The sequence below is a fragment of the Remersonia thermophila genome, chromosome 3 (assembly GCF_042764415.1).
Source record: "Remersonia thermophila strain ATCC 22073 chromosome 3, whole genome shotgun sequence".
Taxonomy (NCBI): Eukaryota; Fungi; Ascomycota; class Sordariomycetes; order Sordariales; family Chaetomiaceae; genus Remersonia; species Remersonia thermophila.
The window spans coordinates 1,275,827-1,298,636 of record NC_092219.1 but is presented as its reverse complement, the minus strand read 5'-3'; the positions used below and the strand labels follow the sequence as shown (position 1 = coordinate 1,298,636).

Sequence of the window (22,810 nt, the reverse complement as noted above, 5' to 3'; positions counted from 1 at the left end):
TTGACGTTGCTTTTGTCGTCATCTACAAGCACATGCACGATGTCTTCAGCCTTGATCTCTTCAAACTCGAGATCCAACCGACCTAGCCACCACGAATGGATGCGGGGTCCCTCCCATAAGCATGTGGCCAAAAGCACGGTAGATGGGGTCACCTGAAGAGTCAGGATCAGGACATCCAGGGTCTTCAATGGCACAACAACAGACAACCGAGCTCCCAGGAACGGAACCACCGAATGAGACGGGGTGATGGGGCACCAATCCAGTCGCCACACGGCTCGGTTCATCCTGTATTTTTCTCGGCAGCTTTGCGAAAATGTTTCCCAACTCTGGAGTGTTTTGTGATTGCAGATCCATCAATTGAATTGATGCCCTTGGTTCGGTTCACGACTGGTAGTGTCGGGTTGTTATTTTGTCCTTAGTGCGTGATTCAGCGCAGAGCATCCAGTTTTGGATCCCCCTAACCCGCCATTTCCAGGGGAGTTGGGGATGGGATCCACCACACTTGGCCTCCTGAGCCATCCCTTCCCCCCCGACTCCCATCCCATACTTCTGAACTTTGGCATTTCCCACACAAAACTTCATGAACCCACTCTGACATCCAACAAAGTGACCCAAGAGTACTACTTCTTTATCAGGTAAGAATCCGTGATGTCAAGCAGCTTTGATTGTTTTCCTATTGCCTAGGTGCATGGAAGGGCTTTGACCTTTGGGGCGGGATCTGACGCGCCATGCCCATGACATCCATCTGCGCCCACCCATCCATTCCCGTGACTCCTGCTTTTGAATCCATCCCAACCAACCTCCTGAAGGGAGTTTCACACGTTGTGCACTTCAGACAGAAGGGCAGACCGCGAATTTGTAATTCTCTGCTGTTGCGGTCGTCCCGGGCTGTGTCTGGTACCTCTAAGCTGACTGTTATCAAGCTGTCAGGCGGGAACAAGGGACAACACTGTCAGGGACTTTAACTCCCGTTCTCTTACACCCTCTGGTGCACTACTCTAAGCGACTCACTACCACTACCACTACCACAACCACCACCACCACCACCACCGAATCTGTTCATTCGCTTAACAAACCAACCCAGAGCACCACCGTTTCTCGGGCCAGCCGACTCATCGACCAAAATGACTTCTGAGGATCCCAAGGATCGCTTTTACCGCCAGTTCAAAATTTCGGTTGCCTGTAAGTCGATCGGCTGTTCCTGGGGTCGTTGTGGCCTGGCTAACAGCATCGCCCAGCCATTGAGGAGCAAATCAGCTCGCTTCCCAGCTTCTCATCCGTTGGTGGCGAGAGACAGTATGCCGTCGAGCACGTCCTGAGCAGCATCTCGCGGCTGTCCAACGACGTCGCCGATGCTTCTGCTTTCCTCCCCGCCTACGACCAGCGCACCTATTCCGACAAGGTGAAGGAGCTTCGAGATGAGGTTGCCAAAGCCCAGGCCCAGTTCACTCCCAAAGCCCGATTTCAGTTCAAGCGCCGCCCTACCGACGGTGCTGGTGCGGGCGCTGGCACCAGCGCTGGCGCCCGCCTCGACTCTCGCCGTCCGAACCCGGTCGGCAGGGTTGACGCCGCCGCCCCTCCCGCCGAGCCCAAGGCGCGTGACACGCTCGGTTCCCTGCCGACCGCCGCCACCGGCACTGCCGGCGTTGTAGCGAAGAACTACAACGCAGAAATCGCCAGCGGCTCGGGCGTGCGAAAGCCCTCCTTCTCCGCCGCTCGCGACATCGCCCTCTCTGACCACCAGCGCATGCACATCACGCTCCCCGTGTCGGCCGCGCGCGCCACCTCGGCGGGGACCCTGACCAACCTGGACCGGTGCGTCGTTGACATGTCGGCGCCGACCACGTCGGGCAGCGCCCACGGCGCGCCCTTTGCGAGCCTGGCCCTCAAGGACATCGCAGGCAGCGTCATCGTCGCGGGCCACGTCGACGGGCCGGTGCACGTTACCAACGTCCGCGACAGCGCCATCATGGTGGCGGCGCGGCAGGTGCGGATTCACGATTGCGACAACGTGGTGTTTTATCTGCATTGCGCCAGCAGGCCGATCATTGAGGGCTGCAAAGGCGTGAGGTTCGGGAAGACGCCCGAGGGTTATGTACGTCTCTCCATCGCACTTCTTTCCCCTTGCGTGACGACGAGAAGAATGCCGAGCCAGGCATGCTAACCCCACCTCGACAGCTGACCGAGCAAGAGAAGAAAACACCCAACCTCTACGACCAGGTGGACGACTTCAAGTGGCTCAAGGCGACCGAGTCGCCCAACTGGAGCCTGCTTCCCGAGCCCGAGGCCATTCCCGAGAGCGTGTGGAAGAAGGCTCTCGCGCCGGGCCCGGGTGTCGTCATTGAGGACACGCTCCATGCCCTGGGGGTTGGCAAGAGTAGCGGCGCTTGAGCAGGCCGATTCGGGGCGTCTTTGCGCGGGCCTTGCCGGCCTGACGGCGGCTCCGATCTCGCCGTGGAAATTTTCTTTCTGGACTTGTCTTCTGTCTTGTAATCTGCGCGGCGCCGAACTCTGGAGAGCGAGGCCGCAAGACGTAATGTTTGATTCTTTCGAGCATACACAATCTCGGCGTTTCATGCCCAGATTTGGCGACCCGTTACGGGTCTGCCTAGGTAGCTCTCTGAAAACAGAGCCCAAAAACAGCCTGGCAATAATGAAGTGTAACATCCCGTGGTGAACGCCCAACTCCAAACCTCTGGCGGCAAACAACAACAACAACCGGGTATCTTGGATGCATCCCGCTGAAGCCAGCCCAGTGCCCATTGTGCCACTTGATGTAGATCCCACCGGAAACCCGTGGACGCAGGGCATCACTCCCCCTCCACCATCCTCTCCCCCTTTTCCCCTTCGCATTTCACAAACTGCAGGCCATCCTCCTGCGCCTTGGCCAGCCTCTCCGCCTGCGCCCGCCTCCTCGCCTCCAGCCCGGCCAGCTCTGCCTCCTGCTGTGCCAGCCCGCGCTGCACGTCGGCCAACGCCCGCACCGCCGCGCGTGCGCGTTGGAGTTTGTGCCGGAGCGGGTCCGTTGCCGCAGGGAGGTCCTTGAGGGAGAGCGGCGGGAGGGCGCTGGTTGTTGTTGTTGTTGTGGTGGTGGTGGTGGTGTTGTTGTTATGGTCGTTGCTATTGGCGGTTGCTCCGGCGACGGCGGTGGCGGAGGTGGGAGGCTGCTGAGCGCCCGAAGGCGTGTTGGCGGCGTTGGTTGCGGGGAGCGGTGTGGTGCCGGATGGGTTCAGGCCTCCGGACGCGGCTCCTGCCGCAGCCGGGGTCGACGTCGGGCCGCCGGCGCCGCCGCTGGTGGCCGAGTCTTGCTGCTGCGACGCGCGGAGACGGACGACGATGGAGGTGAGCTCGGTGACGGCGTCAAAGGCGTCGGGCGACAGGCCCGGCGGGAGGTGTGTCGCCATTGGTTCCCGTCGGGACGCGTGGGCGGGCGGCTGGAAATTGCCTCGAGCTTGAAACGGCTTGGGTCGGGTCGGCAGGGCACCAACCACCAAGGACGGGAGCCGGAACGAACGATGGGTGGGATGACTTGGGGCGAGTTTGGTTGTTGGGGTGTTGTTCAAGGTGGGGGGGCCTTATCGGAGCTTGGGTGCCGGGATCGCAGTTCCTCAGGAAGGCCGCTAAACCGCTTTGGGACACTTACAGCGTGTCAGACCCCGCGGTGAGAGGCAGGTCCGGCGCGGGTTGGTGGGTTGGTGGGGTGGTGGGCTGAAAGTCGCGGGCATGGACCCCGCCATCCTTCATGTCTGATCCGAATGCGCTTGCAGTTTTTTTTGAGCTTTTCTGTTCTGCAACCCGTCCCGCCTCTTGTCCTTTGGCCCAAGTTCATAGCTCCCAAGCGGCCAGTCTTGGGATTTGCGCTGCCTCGACCATACCCGTTCAATTCCTCCCCTTCGAGCCCTTCGACACCATGGCTACTACCGAGCAGAAGGCTTGCCTGAGTACGTCTCGCCGCGCAGGACGACCCCTACCTCCCCCCCCCCCCCCCCTTTCCCTCCCCTGTTGGCCTGCTACGTTGTGATACATGTCGAGCTTGGGTGGCTAACCGTGGTGCCGTTGCGGCCTTTCAGTCGTGATTGACGGCTGGGGCATCCCGTCCGAAGAGTCGCCCAAGAATGGCGACGCCATCGCCGCCGCCGCCACTCCCGTCATGGACGCCTTCTCCCAGAGTCCCACCGGCTACACCGAGCTCGAAGCGTCCTCGCTCGCCGTCGGCCTGCCCGAGGGCCTGATGGGCAACTCCGAGGTTGGCCATCTCAACATCGGCGCCGGCCGTGTCGTCTGGCAGGACGTCGTGCGCATCGACCAGGCCGTCAAGAAGAACGAGTTCGCCAGCAACGACGTGATCCAGAAGATCATGGAGTCGGCCAAGACCAAGGGGCGCCTCCACCTCTGCGGTCTGGTCTCCCACGGTGGTGTGGTCAGTTATCCCCTGTCGGGAAGACGGTCTGCTGCCGATGGACGCCGCTAACGATCCTCGCAGCACTCGAAGCAGCACCACCTCTACGCCCTGCTCAAGGCTGCCAAGCAGTACGGCGTCCCCAAGGTCTTCATCCACTTCTTCGGCGATGGTCGTGACACGGACCCCAAGTCCGGCGCTGCCTACATGGAGGAGCTGCTGTCCACGATCAACGAGATCGGCATTGGCCAGATCGCCACCGTCGTCGGCCGTTACTACGCCATGGATCGTGACAAGAGGTGGGAGCGTGTCGCGGTCGCCCTGAAGGGCATGATCCTCGGCGAGGGCGAAGTGAGCGAGGACCCCGTCAAGACCGTCAAGGAGCGCTACGAGAAGGGCGAGACGGATGAGTTCCTGAAGCCCATCGTTGTCGGCGGAGACGAGGCTCGCATCAAGGGTGAGAGACCTTAGCTTTTGCGTCTTGGGGGGACCTCCTCCGTGCCAACCGAGTTGCTGACAACCATTGGCAGACGGCGACGACGTCTTCTTCTTCAACTACCGGTCCGACCGTGTCCGCCAGATTACTCAGCTCCTGGGCGACGTCGATCGTTCGCCTCTGCCGGACTTCCCGTATCCCAAGGTCAACCTGGTCACCATGACCCAGTACAAGGTGGACTATCCGTTCGAGATTGCCTTCAAGCCCCAGGTCATGGACAACGTGCTGGCCGAGTGGCTCGGCAAGCAGGGCGTCGAGCAGGTGCACGTCGCCGAGACGGAGAAGTACGCCCACGTCACCTTCTTCTTCAACGGCGGCGTTGAGAAGGTGTTCCCTCTCGAGACGCGCGACGAGACGCAGGACCTGGTGCCCTCGAACAAGAGCGTCGCGACGTACGACCTGGCTCCCGAGATGAGCGCCGACGGCGTGGCGGACCAGGTCGTCAAGCGCCTGGGCGAGGGCCGGTTCCCCTTCGTCATGAACAACTTTGCGCCGCCCGACATGGTTGGCCACACGGGCGTGTACGAGGCGGCCATCATCGGCTGCGAGGCCACGGACAAGGCCATTGGCAAGATCTACGAGGGCTGCAAGAAGAACGGCTACATCCTCTTCATCACGGCCGACCACGGCAACGCCGAGGAGATGAAGTTCCCCGACGGCAAGCCCAAGACGTCCCACACGACCAACAAGGTTCCGTTCATCATGGCCAACGCGCCCGAGGGCTGGAGCCTGAAGAAGGAGGGCGGTGTGCTGGGTGATGTTGCTCCCACGATCCTCGCGGCCATGGGCCTGCCCATTCCTCCCGAGATGACGGGCTCGAGCCTTCTTGTCAAGTCGTGATGCGGGAGCAGAAGGAGAGGGGAAGGATGCTTGCAGAGCGGTATGAAAATGAAGCGGTACACAGTACAGTATCTACCTTGTGCATAGAGGCTAGACCTGCGTTATGAAGGATGATGAGAGTGTTTCCAGCTGTTCAATGCAGATCGTTTTTGTTACGCAACCAAGAGGTCTCGGGTGACTAGCATAGCATGGCTGAAGTCTGCAGCTCCTCGAGGAAATGATAGGTGCCAGAACTCGCTCCTCGCCACCCTGCCAAGCGGACGAGACCGGACAACAGAGCGCCCGTTAGCCATGAGCACCTCTGGGATTGAAGGAGAATGTCTTCTTAGATTCCATGTAAACAACCTGTTTGTGTACAAGTTAAGCTCTACATCATGACCACGCGGGCCAGAGCATACCAGAATCCAGGGTCGGCGACACATATAGGCCAGGCAGATCCCTTCGAGACATCCAAGTCCATCACGTTTCGATGCCTAGACCGCTTTTTTTCACATTCCCCCGGCAAATCCATCATAGCCTTAGAAAGTGTTTGCCACGGGCTTGAACTACTACACGTTCTCCGATCCATTGGCCACCCTCGTTGAAGGCGCCAGCAACGGCCCTACGTTTGTCTGGAGCATGGTCGTCCAAAACAAAGCAGTCAATGGATGGCTGCGAGGCGTACATTCCCCCGAACCTTTATTAACCCCATCCAGTGAGAAACGTCCCGTTCGTTTCTTCCACTTCCCTCGAGCCGTGGTTCCCAACCTATCCGTGGCCTTGCATCCTGTCGCCATCCACTGATCGACGCACTCAACCCTGCTCCAACGCAACCACGCGTCCCAATCAAGCCCGGGGAATGCGGGGGCCGGCTGACTGCAAGACGCTGTCCTTGGAAGGGATCTTGTGCTGCAGAAAGTCACTTTCCTACCTTTCTCCGCGGCCGCGGTACCTGCCTTACCACAGAATCACCTGACGCGTCTCCCCCTTCCTTCCACCTTGCAAATTGCATACAACGACGGCGTGCCGGTGAGGGGAAAGAAACAGGAAAGGGAAGGAAGCACCCCAAAATTCCCGGCAAGAAGCTCTTCTGGACGAGCAAGGAGAAGAATGCGCACAAATTGGAGGAGCCTCCGTCCAGCAAATAAGAGGGAACCGGCTCCCTCCCCCCCAAGTCAGCTGTGCACCTTTTTTCCCTCTCTCCTTTTTCTTGAAGCTCTCCTCATTCTACCCGCATTTTCTCAGCGTTTTACACGTCAAAAAATGACAACATCAGCAAGATAAATAAAGACGCATTCGCAACAACGGCCTCGACAACGATACAACACCTCCTCACCTTGACCATCACGATGTCAACAAATCCGATAACGCCCTAGCGGATCCGTCCTGGTTGACGGGGAGACGCTAGCTGGCGGCTCGAGTGGACACCAGAGTGGGTTCCTGGTGGAGCATGCGATCGATCGCGCGACCACCCTCCGTCAAAGGAAAATGCCGCCTTGAAGTGGGGAAGGCCATGGTCAGTGAGGTTAAACAACACGCCGTTTAGTTCGTTCGTTTTTGTGTCTCTCCCCACGTGCTATCATGGGCTCTTGGGTTTCATGGGATTGATTTCATTGCGGTCGTCGGAGATGGTTTGGTCTGCGGCAATTGGTCTTGCTGCGAGGTTGTTGCTGCATTGGTGACGATCCTGACCTCTGCTGCAGCTCGATGTATCCCGCCAGCCCTGATATCACGCACACGCACACACACACACGCACACACACATCCACATACCCACATCCATCCACACACCCACATACGCACATGCGCACACAATCAAGCGATCGCATCCATCTCAAGCGAGAACAGCATCTATCCCCTGGCGGACGCGGGGCACACGAGTGAGACACAATGAAATTTTGTGGTGGTTTCCCCAGCAGGCTGGAGAAGAATCGCCGTGGATAATGTACAAGGCTGCGCCGGTAGTGCCGACAGCAAGACGGTCCAATCGCCTGGACAGTTCTCCCCGATCTAGGTTTATGTGATCCCGTCTGTGAGGTGGTGATGCGATTCCCCGCCATGTTTCCCCATGCACATGTCCCGTTCGTCTCACGGGTCCAATGCGGCGCGATCAAGTCGCATGGGACCACGAACCCCTCGTCCACACCCCGCTCGTATCGACCCCGCGCCCCGATATGTACAGGCGACCGATCGCTCCCAACGAGGCATCGACGCCAATCTCGCCCGGACGGGGAGATGCGTTTACGTCTGCGTGCGGCGGTCAGCACTCGGGATCCGACCCGGCCGAGGCTCGCGGGATTTTGGCAAAAACTTACGAACTTGGCCATGAGGGCAACCATCAGGTCGAAAAGACCAATGGCCTCGACGAAGGCGAAGCCCAGAATGGCGTACGAGAAGAGCTGGCCACGGAGAGCGGGGTTGCGGGCAACACCGTTGAGGAGGGCAGCGAAGACGAGACCGATACCAATACCGGCACCAGTCAGACCGACGGCGGCGGTACCCATACCAATGTTCTTGGAGACCTCGACCAGGGCCTGGGCGATCTCAGAGGAGTAGGCACGGCGCTGGACACCGAAAGCCTGGCGGGTGGTGGCGTTGACGATGGCCGACATCTGCTGGCGCTTGACGGCCTGGAGAGGGGAGGCCTTGGTGGCGGCTGCACGCACGAAACCGACGCAAAAACACAATCATCGATTAGACGTCTGATGCGGATCGAGGAGGCATGGCGGTGATGGCGGTTGCAGACGCTTCGAACTTACCAGTCATGGTCCGCTTGCTGGCGGTGGCAATGCTGACGCGGGCGACCGGGCGAGCAGCGGTGGCCATCTGGGAGGCCAGCCTCGAAGCGAGCACACGGGTGGAGGCCATTGTGACTGATGGGAAGAGTATGCAAGAGGTTGCAAAGACGGGTCGGGGAGGACGAGATGATACTCTTGGTGGTTGAGGTTGAGGCGATGGCTCGACTGCTGAGTGAGAGAGGGAAAAATTAGAGGAGGAGAGGAATGAGCGAAAAGGAAGAACAGGTGGGCAGCTGGGGAAGCGGAACCTCGGGCTGGTCCGGGCAACGGGCTCAACCAGCAGCAAACGGGCGACGTGAGTGGTCAATTCGACTCTTGGTTGGGAAAACTCTCCACTTGGAGCTCGCGGTGGGTCAGCTCTGCCAGCTTGGACAACGAGAGGGAAGAGAGGGAAAATTTTGATGCGGCACTTTGGGAAGTGGTCGGGCAATCTCGGACGTGGCAGCTCGAACGCAGGGGACGGACGCTGGATCGAACGCCGGCCGGTCGGCACGGGCACGGCTTCCGCTCACACAGAACCGGGCATCATTCACGACAGCACTCATGTGCCGGCTGTGGGCACACTGGAGACGGCACCATCTTCGATCCTACACGTAAAGCTATCACGGTTCCGTTTAGCGGCTTCTCTGGAGCTCCAGAGCCTAGGATCTGGTCGACAAACGGAGCGTCTGGCGGTTAGGGCATCCGAAAATTTTCACCGTCAGCCCGAACACTGTCGTTGGTGTCTCAGGCAGTGTTGTGCTCCATTTCGTTCGCCAGAAGGCCCGGGACGCCCCCATGGAGCCCCCACTCGGCGGGAAACGAGGCCTACGAGTCGTCCAACGCTGCGGTTTGGGTTCCACAGGAAATCCACTTGGCCCTCAGGGGCTGGGACGGATGACGACAGGGACGAAGGAAAATGCCTCTTCCCCACCCGTTCCAGAGAGACGCTTGCCAGTGGACAATTACTATAGACAAAGATCGCAAACCCCTCCTCCGTTCGACGGGAAACAAACGGTTCCCTGGGGACGTTTTTTTCGGTCGGCTTTCGAGATGGGACAACATGGCTGCTGCGCATGCCTTTCTTTTTAATTTTTTATTTTATTTTTGACATGCCCGACGTCATCCAAAGCGGCTCCGGGTCCATGGTTGGTGGTTCTGTCCGTTACACAGCATGATGAGGCGCTCCGATGCGCGGGCGGGTCGGTGTCTTCCGACGGTCCGGCGGCGGTAATTGGGCAGGGAAAATCCGAGTGCCAGTGTCAGGCAAAGTGGTCTGAAAAACGCCGCCGGTTCAGCCACAGTGTGGCTTACACAACGCCTCGCGGAACGGCTACGTACCCCGTACATTGTAGTTACTGCGGGATGATTGCTGGCAGTAAGCTGAGAGGCCGATCAAGGACAAAGGAAGCACTGGTAACTACCAGCGAGCGCCTCGGTAGGTAGGAGGCCTCTCAAGAAGTGCACCTTGGATTGGAAGTCAATGCATCGTCCAACAAGACCCTCCCGAAGGGGCAAATCATGGCCCTCGAAGGAGCAAGTCCAATCGGAGGGTTGTGGGCGGTTACGGGAGCATTCACATCTGCCTATTCGTCTTCTCTGACACCTCGTACAATGTAGTCGATGCGGCTGTTCTTCCAGCGGCCATGTCCACCAATCTTGGATGAGGTCGATCAGGGGATGACTGGGCACAGAAGGTGCACGTGGTGACTGTGGTTCTGGCAACCAACCGGATGTGAAGGGGATGCTTCAGGTCCAACATCTGATATTCCCTCCCAAACCTATATCTAAAATCCTTGGTAGCCTCGCGCCAAACAGCCCATCCATCTATCTACCCGGTATGCTCGCTGCATGTAGTAATACACCAAAATCGGAAACCCCGACTCCATGACATTGCACCCGGTCCCGATCAGGCCAACGTGCATACTGCCCCTTTGGTATCTTGACCCTCGGAGCGCGAAACGAAACTCAGAATCAGGAGCTCTTGGGAACCCGTCACGGACAAGAAAGCAGACGCACGGATATCCAAAGCTTCGAGCAATCCTTTTTTTTTTTTTTTTTTTTTTTTTTGAACCGGTTCAATCCCGATCCTCTCCGGCCGCAAGCCCCGCCGCCGCTTCGGCAGCACCAGCACCAGCACCAGCACCGGCACCGGCGCCGTTGGGCTTCAGCGCGTACCCCTCAACGAACCCATCCGGGTCGCACGCCCTCTCCAAGCTGATCTTGTTGGCCGCCACCCATGCGCGAACGGCGGCCTGCGAGATGCGCACGCGCTGCACCATCGGGGCGGGCGCAGACGGGTCCTCGGTCGAGGCATCCTCGTGGTGGGCATTCGCGCCGGCGGCGTTGGCGTGGTCGTCGGGCTTCGTCGCTGACGTTGCGACGCTCGTTCCCGTTGTCACCGTTGTCGTCGTCGTCGTCGTTGTTGCTGTTGTTGTTATTGTTGTTGCTGTTATTGTCGTAGTTGTTGCCCTCGTCGTTGCGGGGTCGTGCGCCTGCTGAGCCGAGGCCGGCCGCGGGCCGGGACCCGTGCCGGCGTCCTCTGCGACGCCCATCTCGCGGAGGACGAGGAGGCAGTCCTCGGGGACGATCCAGGTGGCTTGGCTGATGCGGTCGATGTCGATGACGATTTCGTTCGTGGCGGCGGCGTCGGCTTCGTCTCTGGTGCCGGCCGAGGTTGCGTTGGGCGACGCGTCCGGGCGCAGGCTGAGGAGGTAGCGGGCGATCTCGCCCGCCCAGAAGCGACGGTAGCCTTTCTTGCCCAGGTCCGAGATGGGCTTCTCGGGTCCGCCGAGCAGCCCCTCGCGGCGCGAGATCTCGTACGAGATGCCCATCAAGAGGGAGCCGAGACCCTTGCGCTGCCAGGGAGGGAAGATGAGGATGCAGGCTAGGTTGTTGTTGTCCCACGAGATCTTCTCCTTGGAGAAGAAGCCCACGATTTGGCCGCGCGGCGGAGGCGCGTCGGCGGAGCGGGCGGGAGGGGTATAGACGAGGAGGAAGTAGTTGAAGCCGGTGACGTCGAAGAAGACGGATTTGTTGTCGAGGAAGAGCTTGGCGAAGAGGGAAAGGTTTTGGCAGAAGAGCTGCGAGAGGGGGGGGGGGGGGGGGAGAGACGGGTTAGCTTCGGAGGGGGTCACAGCGTGCCAATGTGGGAATCCTTGCGCCAACTCACCACCTCTTTCTCGCCATCCACCTCCCAGATGCTCCATTCGCCTTCGTCCTGCACCACTTCCTCCACCATCTTCTGGCCAGAGCTACCACGCTTGCCCCTGCCCTGCTTCGGGGCAGGTCCCGACGGCACCAGGATCGTCCGGCTCCCCTTCGGGTGAACGTAGATCTTCTTGCCCGGTATCACGTTCCGTCGCTCGCACCACCGCACATGCTCCCACCAAGTGACCAGCTCCTTGGAGTACTTGAAGCAACACGGGCACACGCAGAGCCTGTCGAGCATGGGCGTTTCGCGGTCCCGCTTGCCATGGTGTCGGGCGTCGCCGGAATCGTCGCGGGCGTCCTGGCCGTGGCTTTTCGGCGTCTTCCCGCCCTTCAACTTCCCGCCCGCAAAGTCCCCAAGCACCTCCTTTCCGTAGTATGAGGGGTACCACGCGCGGAAGCAAATGTCGCCGAGCACGACCTTGTCGATGTTTCTGTCCGAACGGCTCGCGCCGTCCGGTTTCCTGGCCGGGCTGGCAAGCGCCCCGTTGGCGCTCGAGGCGGCGGCGGGCTGCTGCTGGGCGGTTGACGTCGCCATGAAGATGGGCTTGTTGCGCCCGAGGGAGACGGACTGTTGCGGCAGGACGAAGGACTCGAACGTCGCGGGGCGGCTGTCGCTGCGTGGCCTGCCCCGTGGCGTTGCCGTCGCGGGGGGAGGAGGAGGAGGAGGAGGAGGAGGAGCAGCTGCTGCTGCTCGAGACGCTGTCGCCGACCTGTGAGTCTCGGGAGGCGCAATCGGGGCTGTCGGAACGGGGGAGACGGGCACGGGCGAGACCGCAGAGCGGGGATTGACGTCGGCGGCGCGAGGAACGGCCGGGGCGGCTTGGGGGGCGGTGGTCAAGCGGGTCGACCGCGTCGCGGGCTTGGCATGCTGATCGTGCTCATGGTGCTGCTGCTGCTGCCCCTGGCGGTCTTGTTGCTGCTGCTGTTCGGCCTGCACGGGGATGTTCTCCTTGCCACGAGGGGAGCGGACGGGCGGACCGGGAGCGGGCGGCGGGTTTTCGGTGGGCTCACCGGGGAGGTTCTTCTCTGTGCCAGCGCGGCGGCGGCGGCGTGGTGGCTCGGGGGCCGGGTGTGGGGCGCTCGACGTCTGTCGCGTCGTCCGCCTCGGGCCAGAACCCCCTGGCTGCGACGTGTCGGCCACGGGCTGGGCGGGAGCGACGAGGGATTCTTGGTCCCTATCAGGACGTTTTCTCTTGAGATGGCCAGGCATGGTCCAAACCCAACGGTCGCATAGGTAGGTATCATATAAGTCAGTGGGTTGTGTCAGCCAACCAACCCTGACGGTTGGAGGTGCGCTCTGTCTTTCGGGTCCAAGACAGCGAGCGAGACAGGGATAGGGATGGATGAGAGCTGAAGAGCCGCCAAGACATTGAAGCTAACTACACAGTACTGTGTACTACATGGTACACAGTATTATTATTGTGCTTAGCTATTATAGTATGTACTATAGAGGTCCAATCCTGTTTGCCCATGGCTGGCCGGGCCGGGACGCTGTGGACCCACCTTTTTTCACGGACAATGCCAATCAGGAACGGGCAATTGCCCGCACCAAAGAAACCACAACCAGGGAGCCCCACCGTTACAGTACAAACTTTCCTGTTATCGTTGGATCCGGTCAATTCAGAACAAAATAACCACCACCACCACCGCCGCCGCATCGTCCAACATCCCCCTCCCCCCTCCCCCCCCCGGTAGCCACGAACCAACCGGCTACAATGAGTGGCTGCTCGGTCCAATGCTTAGCGCGAGACTCATTGGATTGAGACGGGCTGAGACACAAGCAGCATTGGCCTGGTTTGTGCGTCGAGTTGGCGTCTCTGGCTTGCCCCTCCTGCTTGTTCCTCCTGGGCTAACCGTCTCGCCTCAGCGGTCGAGGGGTCGTTGGGTTCCCTGGCTACGCTGCTCCTTTCACCGCCATGGCAGCAGGCCAGCCGCCAGCTGCCCGGTTCGATCCGAGCCGGAACCGCCCGCCACAGAGGATGCCCTCGCCGAGTCCCTGAGAGCCCACGAGGCACCGACGCAGGCCCAGCAGATGCTGTGCCATGCCCCGCGCGACATGCCCAAGCGTCTTGAGACCTACCGGAGAGGCGACCCCTCCGACCTTGTCGGCAAATCCCAGCGCTCGGGACGGTCAGCGCACGGGTTAACGCGCCCGGCTTCGGATGGCGTCGCCGACCTAGGAGCGGACCGCCGGAGCCGGGATGCGTTGGATGACGATGCGCCATGGGAGGAGTCGGAGGACGCTATCGAGAGGGCACCAGGGGTTGAAGGCATCGCCGGAGAATACCTGGCCAACATGACAGCCGGCGTGGCGGCGCCCGGGTCGGGAGGGCTTCGGGCCGGTCCTCGTTGGCCCCCACGGCTGGAGCTGCCCACGGACCCGGCCAAGCTGAAGGCGCTCCCGGCCGGATTTCACGACATGACAGACCAAGAACAACAGGAAGAGCTGTTGATTGTGGGCGTGGAGGACCGTCTCGGGGCCGAGTGGCAGCCGGCCGACGGCAGAGCTACGGCCTATTCCAAAGCCCACACACGATATTCGCCAACCAAGGTCATCGGGATGCTTCACCGCCTGCGCAACCAGACGTGGAAGCCTCGGCAGTGGAGGCTCGCCTGCGCCATTGCGAGAAATCGAACCTCGCGTCCCGCGTATCTGGTCGCGCAGGCTTTTCTTCGACGGCAGGTCTTGCTGGCCCGATGCCGCGGCGAGGAGCTCGAAATCGAGCGATATCTTGGGAGCACAAAGAGCTGGAAGTCCTGCCTGGCCAGGCTCGAGCGGCGAACCGGCATCACCGAGGCCGACATCAAACAGTGGCTCTGGATCCTCGCGCCGGAATCCGGAGACGCTCAGCTGCAACGTTTCCTCGCGAGCCGGTGCCGCAAGCCCCTGTTCGTCCTCCAGCTCCTCCTGGCCAAGGACAAGAGGATTCGGGAGCCCTCGACCTTTGTAAACGTCGTCCGGTACGTGAGGGCGAACTACGTGCTGGCCGATCGGCCGCCAGACGAGGCCAGCCACCCCGCTTACGCGAACCGAGGGCGCGGCCTGACGTGGTACCACTTCCTGGCGCTCCTCTACCGCCTCGTATGGCACTGTCGGGAAGAGTGGCCGGCCGGGATGCCGCTGCTTGCGAGCCTGACGGCCGACTACATCTCCACCATGCGCCTCGGCGGCCCCTGCGCCGGGGCCTTGACGGGTCTTCAGGCCCGGTCCACCGTCCTCAACAAGGCGCTGGGCTACATGGCTTGGCCCGCGCGCATTCGCCCGTTCGACCACATGGAGCACAACTGGGCGGCCCAGCGGCACCTCCTGCAGCTCGCGGCCACGCTAGAGCCGCCGCTCGTGATCGACCGGAACGGCTACCGTTCCGTGCGATCGGTCCTGATTGCCCTCAGCAAGACCAAGGGCGAGGCCAAGACCGTGGAGCGCGCCGCTCCGACGTGGCCGCCGTACCGGCGGGTCCTCGACGGCATCGACGAGCGGCGCGATCCCGAGGACGACCTGAGTCGAAGCGCCAAGGCGGGCATCCTGAAACGCGCCGCCGGCTACCATGACGAGATGCTCGATCGGGTGCTGAACGCGCTGGGAGGCTCCCTCTTTGGCGAACCTCCGACGATACAGACACGGTCGCTGGTCCCCGCCTTTTACTCGGCCGGGCGGGCCAGCGAAAACGTCTACGCCGAGTGGACGGCCAAGATCCGAGCGACGCGAAACGCCCGAGAAGCCTGGAAGGTGTTCCAAACCCCGCCCCTGCCGGGCATCCGACCTACCGCGCCGGTCTACGGCGAGATGTTTGACAAGCTGTTCGCCAAGCCCGTGACAGAGTCCCCGTTCCTCCGACCCGGAGACGTCAAGGAGACCTTTCCCGTGCACGACGGAAACCTGAGCGAGTTCGAGATCGCACGCATCACCCCTCCGAGCCCCGAGGAGCTGTACGAACGCATGCGGCACCGGGATCACGTCCGGCCCGTGGGATTCTGCCTCGAGACGCTGATTCGAAACGCGCCGAGCAGGGCCGCGGCCCTGCGGTACTTGGACGACAGCCCGCTGCAACCCCTCGTCCAGGCCCTCCGGGTCCCCGTGTCCGAGGTGGACGCCGAGGACATGCGGCAGCTGACGAGGATTCCCGTGCGCGTCTTCAACGCCTGGATCGAGCTGCTGTGCCGGCTTCATAAGCGACCACGATCGGAGAAACCCAAGGACCACCGTGGAGCTGCAGGCCAGCCCCGGGTCGGGTTCATTCCCGAGGCCATCGCCCTCGCCTCCCGGTTCCAGGCCCACCACGCCCGCATGGCCCACCACAACAAAGCCCCCTGGCACAGCATCATGGAAGCTCTCGCAGGACCCAAAATTCTGTACAGCCGCCGCGGGTCCGAGTTCAACAACCTCGAGACGCTGGTGACCTTCATGAAGCTGTTTGAGCACGTCACGGCGTTCCACGGCATCGACCCCATCTCGTTCGAGGCTCTGTGCGTCATCATACGAAAGACCATGAAGCTGTCAACGTTTCGAACGCACGACGGGAACATTGTACCACGCAGGGAGATTGCGGCCAAGGGGCCGTGCGAGGAGATGCTCTTTCGAGCGCACGCGCATGCGGTGAGCGCGTTCGCGACGCTTACGGAGCCCATACCCACGGAAACGCCGCAGCTCGACGGGAGGGCTCGCAAGACGTCCCACGAGGAACGGGAAGAGGAAGAGGAAAAAGCGGGAGGGTCCGGAGAGCGCGAACACGAAGCAGGCCAGGAGGAGCTAGAGGCGGAGAAGCCATGGGCAACGCCCGGCATGCCCCGCTTCAACGTCATCGGTCGGCCGCTGTACCGGTACATGGTAGCCCTGGCGGTCTGCGGCGACAGCCGCGAGATGGTGCGCGTCATGGACTGGCTGCTCGACGGGTGGGAGCACGAGTACGTGCGAGAGAGCGCCAAGATGGCGTATCACATCGACTACCGCTACACGATGCGCACGATCGAGTACTTTGCCGAGATCGGCAAGGTGTGGGTCGAGCCAGAGGAGCTGGAGAGGATAAGACGAAAGCTGGAGGAGTTGAGGAGAGACAAGGGCTGCACGTGGTTCTGGCCCGAGGAGCATGAGGGCCTGGAGGGCGAAGAAGGGGCGCTGCTGCGGGACCCGGATCTGGAGATGGATTTAGAGATGATCCGGAGGTGGAGGAAGTTGAGGGCCATGGTCAATGATGTTGCTGGTTTCCAACCAGGGATGTGAATATCAACAAGTAGAAAATGCGTCTTGAAGCTGGACAACAAGAAACCTTAATACCCGGGCTGTTCAACATATCACGATGGAGCGGCTCTCCCGGAAGTTGTTCGCGGTCGGCCGCTGGTTGAGGGTGTGTTGGTCCACCTCGCATGGCCGTTGTGTTCAGCCCCGGGCCCCGCCCCCCGGCTCCAGCCCCAGTCCCGGTATTAGTTAGTTCGCACTTGTTTCCCCACGCCGGCGCGTCGTGCCAAACACGACTTTTTTCGCGTTTTCCACATGCTAGCTCACCACCACCACCACCACCACCTCCTTTGTTGCTGAGATCTGGAGTTGGGACCGTATAGCTACACCCGCAATGGAGTTAATGGGTCTACCACAACCTCGATTTCCTTTGTTTAACGGTGCACTCCTGGGCAATTTTGACTCTTCCATCTGCTAACGCCGGCGTTTCATGGCCTTCACATTCCAACAATCATAACGGTGGATTCCATCTTCGTGGTTCAAGCCTCACCCCCGGCTCACTCCACGTTGAAGCTTCACGATTGTTCCACTGGAGCTCGTCTCATTCTGTTTCCTCTCCCATACACCGCTTGCTACTTCGCCATTTTCTCATCATCCTCAGGTACATTTCACACCCCATCCGCCATTGCTTCATGGCGTCGTTCCATCTTGAGACCTTCATGACAATGCTGACATCTGACATCCCTTATAAGCAGCATTTCCTATTATATATATATATATCCCTACGTTCCAAGTGAAACGCAGCATCCCTCCCCCGTTGCGCCTCCTGTTGGATTTCATGGGAGCTGATGGGACCGCCGACATGGTCCATTGACGGGCCGGATTTTCTCGGTGACGTTCTGTCTGACATCGCCTTTCCCTTGCAGCTGAACGAGGTGAAGAGGGACGGCCCCCCCAGCGTAGAAGCCGCGGATTTCCCGCATCGACTGTCCGAGCCAGATCTGTTTCCACTGCTGGAGAGCACGGGATCAGCGGTCGACTGGGAGGAGACGGATGCCGCCGAGCCAGCCGAGGGGCCCGAAGGCACGATCGCCTCGGCCGATACAGATCCTGGCCACGCCACGCCTGCTCCAGACATCGCCGGCCTTTCACCACGACCGCATGACGCCCGAGAAGCAAGCGCCGACGCGAGCAACGATGCCGACAATGCCGTCGGGTTCAAGGGGTTTGAGGTCATCCCGAACCCGACGGTCCGCATCGAGCTGCCCCGGTCGACGCTCGTCAACCCGAGGTCGCACTTTGACGGATACGCGCCGCCGCTGCCGCTCGTCAAGGAAAGCGAGGCGCTAGCGTCCTTGCTGGACATCGCCGAACCGCGGGACGGGTTCACCGAGATTGAGCTCGATTCGTTCTGCTTCTACATCGACACGCGCTGCTACCCCGCCGAGCTGCGGCCCCTTCAAAACATGGCGACGAAAAGCGGGCAAGATCAGTTTTTTTTCGACGGCATCCTCAGGGTCGGAGACGTCAGGCGTTACGTTCAGCGCGTCCCGGTCGTCGATTTGCCCGTTGGCAACTATGGCCCCGAGCACGACACCACGAGGGGGCAGATTTGGGTCCGCTCGGCGCGCAACTCGCAGAGAGAGGTGTACTATCGCCTGAACCATCCCAGCGTCGAGTACGAGCGGTTTTATCACCCGTTCCTGTGGGTTGCCGGCTTGACGAAACACGTTGTCGACTACTCGGCGGCCATGATGGAGCAAGGGCGCCAGGTCGACATCCACGCCTTCAGGTCGCACTTTGACCGGTGGCTGACGAAGCGGCACGGCAAGTCGGCTTCGTTCACGAGGTGGCGGCGAGCCTTTCCGAGATCCGACTTTCGCACGGCGGTCGCGGCGAACCGCGAGTTCATCTGGAAGGAGATGACGGGCGTGCTTGGGCTTCAGAAGAGCAGCCGGCTGGTGCTCTTTCGAGAGATTTTGTACTTTTCGCGGTACAAGCCGGTCGCGAGCCCATCTCCTCCGCTGCCGATGGTCGTCCAAGGGGACACCCAGGTGCCGCCGACGGTTGTGACTCCGTACATCAAGCAGTGCTTCGGTCACACGAGGATCGGGAAGATGTTGAGGGCCGTCGGGGCCGTCGGGGCCTCGGCGGGCGACGATCCCCAGCCCACGACGGCACCAACGGGGCGCGGCGCCGCATCGCCGCCATCCGAACGGAGGCCGTCAAGCAAGCGGACCCGCGCGAGCGAGGCGTGCTTCATGCCTCTCGGCGCCATCGACGCCATCCAGGCCGGCCACGTGATCTCGACCCCTCCCGACGGCGGCGCGACCGACACCAAGTGGCGGTACAAGACGGCCGCCGACGACGGCCGCTGGTTCGGCCTCGTCCAGAGAGTGCACGTCGACCAGAACGGGTCGCGTTCGTTCGACGTTCGCTGGTTCTACCGGCCCATCGAAACGCCATGCTGCGTCATGAAGTACCCCTGGCCGAACGAGCTGTTTCTCTCCGACCACTGCACGTGCGAGGACGGACGCCACGCGCGGGTCAAGGAGCACGAGGTGCTCGGGGTCCACGACGTTGACTGGTTCGGCGGGCCCGGCGGCGGCAAAGGGGAGTTTTTCGTGCGCCAGCTGTACGTCACGGAGCACCGGCGGTGGATCACGCTGCGCGAGTCCCACCTGACGTGCTCGCATGCCCGGCCGAGCCTGGGGTTCAAGGCCGGGGATGCGGTGCTCGCCACCATGTCCAAGTCGCAAGAGCACGCCGACCCGTTCGAGGTGGTCAAGGTCTTCAAGCAAGGCGAAAACACCTTCGTCCGGGTGCGGCATCTGCCGAGGCGGAGCGGCTTCGAGCCGCGGGCGGCCCCCAACGAGCTGGTGTATGCGGACCGCCTCGACGTGATCAAGGCGGACCGAGTCGTCGGCAAGTGCGCGGTGCGGTGTTTTCTGCCCGGCGAGACGATCCCTACGCCGTACGACAGGCGCGGCACCGGGAACTGCTTCTTCATCACCCACCGGCTGGAGGTTCGGGAGGACGGCGCCGAAAGGTGCGTCCCCTTCGCGGGGCCCCGCGACTTTCCGGCCTCCCTGCGCCAGGGCTTCGATCCGACCCGGCCGTCCCGGAAGCTTCGGGGGCTGGATCTCTTTTGCGGCAGCGGGAACTTTGGGCGGGGTCTCGAGGACGGAGGCGCCGTCGAGATGCGCTGGGCCAACGATATCTGGGCCGAGGCCATCCATACGTACATGGCCAACACGGCGGACGGCCAATCCGTCGCCCCGTTTCTCGGGTCGGTCGACGACCTCCTCCGGCTGGCGCTCCAAGGCCGGTTCTCGGACAAGGTTCCTCGGCCCGGCGACGTCGAGTTCATCGCGGCCGGGAGCCCCTGCCAGGGCTTCTCGCTGCTCACGACCGACAAGACGACGCCGCAGCAGATCAAGAACCAGTCGTTCGTGGCGTCGTTTGCCTCGTTTGTGGACTTTTACCGGCCCAAGTACGGCGTCCTGGAAAACGTCACGAGCATCATCCAGAACCAGGCCAAGAGCTCCGAGGACATCCTCTGCCAGCTCTTTTGCGCGCTCGTCGGCCTGGGCTACCAGGCCCAGCTCGTCTTCGGCGACGCGTGGGCCCACGGGGCGCCCCAGAGCCGCGAGCGGGTCTTCCTCCTGTTCGCCGCCCCGGGCCTGCGCATGCCCGACGCGCCGGCGCCGTCGCACAGCCACCATCGCGTCGCGGGGAACCGCAGCCTGGGGTACCTGTGCAACGGGGAGCCCTTTGTGCGCCGCTCGTTCCGGCCGACGCCCTTCAAGTTCGTCAGCGCCGCCGAGGCCACCGCCGACCTGCCCCCGATCGGCGACGGCAAGGCCGAGCCGGGGGCCGTCGCGTTCCCGGACCACCGCCTCGCCGCCGGCGTCACGCCGACGCTGCGCGCGCAGATCGCCGCGATCCCGACCCGCCCGCACGGCCTCTCGTTCGCCGAGGTCTGGCACCGCGGCCGGGGCCCGCGCCCCATGACGGCCGCCGAGCGGGCGCTCTTCCCGCCGACGGCAAGGCGCGCGTGGCGCCCACGTCCAAGGGGTGGGCGCGCGCGGTGCCGACCGACGTCTACAACACCGTCACGACGCAGCCGAGCCCCGTCGACGCGCGGGCCGGGTCGAGGCTGCACTGGGACGAGCACCGGCCGCTGACGGTGCTGGAGGTCAGGAGGGCGCAAGGGTTTCCGGACGAGGACGTCCTGCTGGGGGTGCCGCGGCAGCAGTGGAGGCTGGTGGGCAACAGCGTGGCGAGGCAGATGGCGCTGGCGCTGGGGCTGAAGTTTCGGGAGGCCTGGGAGGGGTCGCTGCGGGACGAGGCAAGAGCGAAAGCAGCGGCGGCCGGGACGGGGGAGCGCGGCGAGGATGGCTGGACGAGCCGGAGCAGGAGCGTGGGCTCCTCCTCCTCGTCGTCGTCCTCGTCTGCGGCGGCGGACGGCAAGAAAAAGAACAAGAAGAAGAGGCCGATGTCGGGATCGGCGGACGCGGAAGAGAGGCCGGCCAAGGCGGCCAGGGTGGAGCAACCGTACGGTGGACGAGCTACGCCCGCGGCGGAGGCGGTGGGCCTGGACGGCACCGATGGGCTGGCAGAAGACACAGGGCGGCGGTCAACGTCTCGATCCGCGGGCGCGGAGACGAGGCCGGCGACCAATACAGAGATTCCGAGCCTTGATGGGGACGACGACGACGACGATGGCGACGACGACGACGACGGGGTCGTTCCCCCCGCGACGGAGGACGTGGGGCTGAACGGTTTTGGTGGGTTCACGGTCATCAGCTTGGGCCTGGGTGAGGACGGTGAGGACGATGATGGCCTGTTCTCCCCGGAACCACGGCAGGATGAACAAGACCTGGACGTGGCACAAGATGGGCCGGCGATTGTTCGGCTTGATGATCCCGAAGAGGAGTCGCCGGGCCCGGCCATTCTCCGACGCCAAGAGCCCGAGATGGGGCGGTCGAGGCCAACCGTTGTTCGGCTGGAATTCCCCGAGAGCCCGCAGGGCTGGGAAGCAAACGAGTGGGCGGATATACCCTGGGGAGGAGATTTGGGGTAGCTGGTACCCATCTCACACTTGGCTATGTACCGTATGCATTACTACCGGACGCATGGGCAGCTTTTTTTTTTTTTTTTTTTTTTTTTTGTAGCGTCAGGGAGACGGACATCTGAGGTGGCTGGTACCTTGACAAAGCTTGGATAAAAACCATGTGTGTTTGAGCGTTACATTACACTCTAGCCTGTGAGACTGGAAACACGCAACAGAGCTACCTGTCTCAGAGACTGCCGACCTTGCCTATCAGGGAGCTCGCATGAAATGCAGATGGGCATTCTAATTCACCAGGCTATGAGTGTGTGAAGAGTACTGGCACTCACCCCATCCCAGGATGTGTTCGTTGTATCCCTCCTCCAAGAAACAACGACGCCGCTGCCGACGGGCGTTTTTTCTCCCTCACCCATAGCCTCCTGGATGCGGTAATTACGGCAACGGGCCGGGCAACACGGCTGACGTCTCGTCGGATGCCACCGTGTGACGTGGGCGGCGCAAAAAACAAAAAGGAAGTGCCGTTCCTCTCTCCCGAGCCTCTTGTCATGGGGAGACGGGAAGACGGGATGATGTGGCTCTGTCTGTGCCTGGGATTTCCCATGCCATATCTTTCAAAGGCTTGATGTGTGGGTGTGCTGATGCTTGCGTGTGTCCCTCGACATGCTGGGTAGACTTCGTAGTTACCGTAATACCCAGTAGTTACCGTAATCACATAATACTGCGTAGTTAACGTTACTTGTAAGTGGACGGTGCAGCCCCCCCCTGCCCCTGTGCCACAACCTCCGAGCGGGGCGCCGGATCCATTGGCCAGCAACTCCCCGCGCTAAAACATCCTTGACAGCCTCAAGTTAGCCGC

At 61.7% G+C, this 22,810-nt stretch overlaps 7 protein-coding genes across 7 annotated transcripts; 4 read left to right on the top strand and 3 right to left on the bottom strand.

Moving 5' to 3' along the window:
* Nucleotides 1-1,124: 1,124 nt before the first annotated feature.
* VTJ83DRAFT_3182 (uncharacterized protein) lies at nucleotides 1,125-2,391 on the top strand (the record flags this gene model as incomplete). Its single annotated transcript, XM_071009532.1, has 3 exons — nucleotides 1,125-1,182; nucleotides 1,239-2,095; nucleotides 2,179-2,391. 3 exons carry the CDS (start codon nucleotides 1,125-1,127, stop codon nucleotides 2,389-2,391), a joined length of 1,128 nt encoding a protein of 375 aa, XP_070867060.1.
* Nucleotides 2,392-2,810: 419 nt separating this feature from the next.
* VTJ83DRAFT_3181 (uncharacterized protein) lies at nucleotides 2,811-3,404 on the bottom strand (the record flags this gene model as incomplete). Its single annotated transcript, XM_071009531.1, has 1 exon — nucleotides 2,811-3,404. One exon carries the CDS (start codon nucleotides 3,402-3,404, stop codon nucleotides 2,811-2,813), a length of 594 nt encoding a protein of 197 aa, XP_070867059.1.
* Nucleotides 3,405-3,910: 506 nt separating this feature from the next.
* On the top strand, nucleotides 3,911-5,735 carry VTJ83DRAFT_3180 (uncharacterized protein; the record flags this gene model as incomplete). The annotated part of the gene is made up of 4 exons (XM_071009530.1): nucleotides 3,911-3,941; nucleotides 4,071-4,420; nucleotides 4,484-4,856; nucleotides 4,930-5,735. 4 exons carry the CDS (start codon nucleotides 3,911-3,913, stop codon nucleotides 5,733-5,735), a joined length of 1,560 nt encoding a protein of 519 aa, XP_070867058.1.
* A 2,220-nt stretch (nucleotides 5,736-7,955) lies between these two features.
* On the bottom strand, nucleotides 7,956-8,582 carry VTJ83DRAFT_3179 (uncharacterized protein; the record flags this gene model as incomplete). Its single annotated transcript, XM_071009528.1, has 3 exons — nucleotides 7,956-7,961; nucleotides 8,030-8,370; nucleotides 8,474-8,582. The coding sequence occupies 3 exons, from the start codon at nucleotides 8,580-8,582 to the stop codon at nucleotides 7,956-7,958; spliced, it is 456 nt and encodes a 151-aa protein (XP_070867057.1).
* Nucleotides 8,583-10,569: 1,987 nt separating this feature from the next.
* On the bottom strand, nucleotides 10,570-12,914 carry VTJ83DRAFT_3178 (uncharacterized protein; the record flags this gene model as incomplete). Its single annotated transcript, XM_071009527.1, has 2 exons — nucleotides 10,570-11,574; nucleotides 11,664-12,914. 2 exons carry the CDS (start codon nucleotides 12,912-12,914, stop codon nucleotides 10,570-10,572), a joined length of 2,256 nt encoding a protein of 751 aa, XP_070867056.1.
* A 525-nt stretch (nucleotides 12,915-13,439) lies between these two features.
* VTJ83DRAFT_3177 (uncharacterized protein) lies at nucleotides 13,440-16,925 on the top strand (the record flags this gene model as incomplete). The annotated part of the gene is made up of 2 exons (XM_071009526.1): nucleotides 13,440-13,502; nucleotides 13,572-16,925. The coding sequence occupies 2 exons, from the start codon at nucleotides 13,440-13,442 to the stop codon at nucleotides 16,923-16,925; spliced, it is 3,417 nt and encodes a 1,138-aa protein (XP_070867055.1).
* Nucleotides 16,926-17,728: 803 nt separating this feature from the next.
* On the top strand, nucleotides 17,729-21,966 carry VTJ83DRAFT_3176 (uncharacterized protein; the record flags this gene model as incomplete). Its single annotated transcript, XM_071009525.1, has 2 exons — nucleotides 17,729-20,860; nucleotides 20,932-21,966. The coding sequence occupies 2 exons, from the start codon at nucleotides 17,729-17,731 to the stop codon at nucleotides 21,964-21,966; spliced, it is 4,167 nt and encodes a 1,388-aa protein (XP_070867054.1).
* Nucleotides 21,967-22,810: the final 844 nt, after the last annotated feature.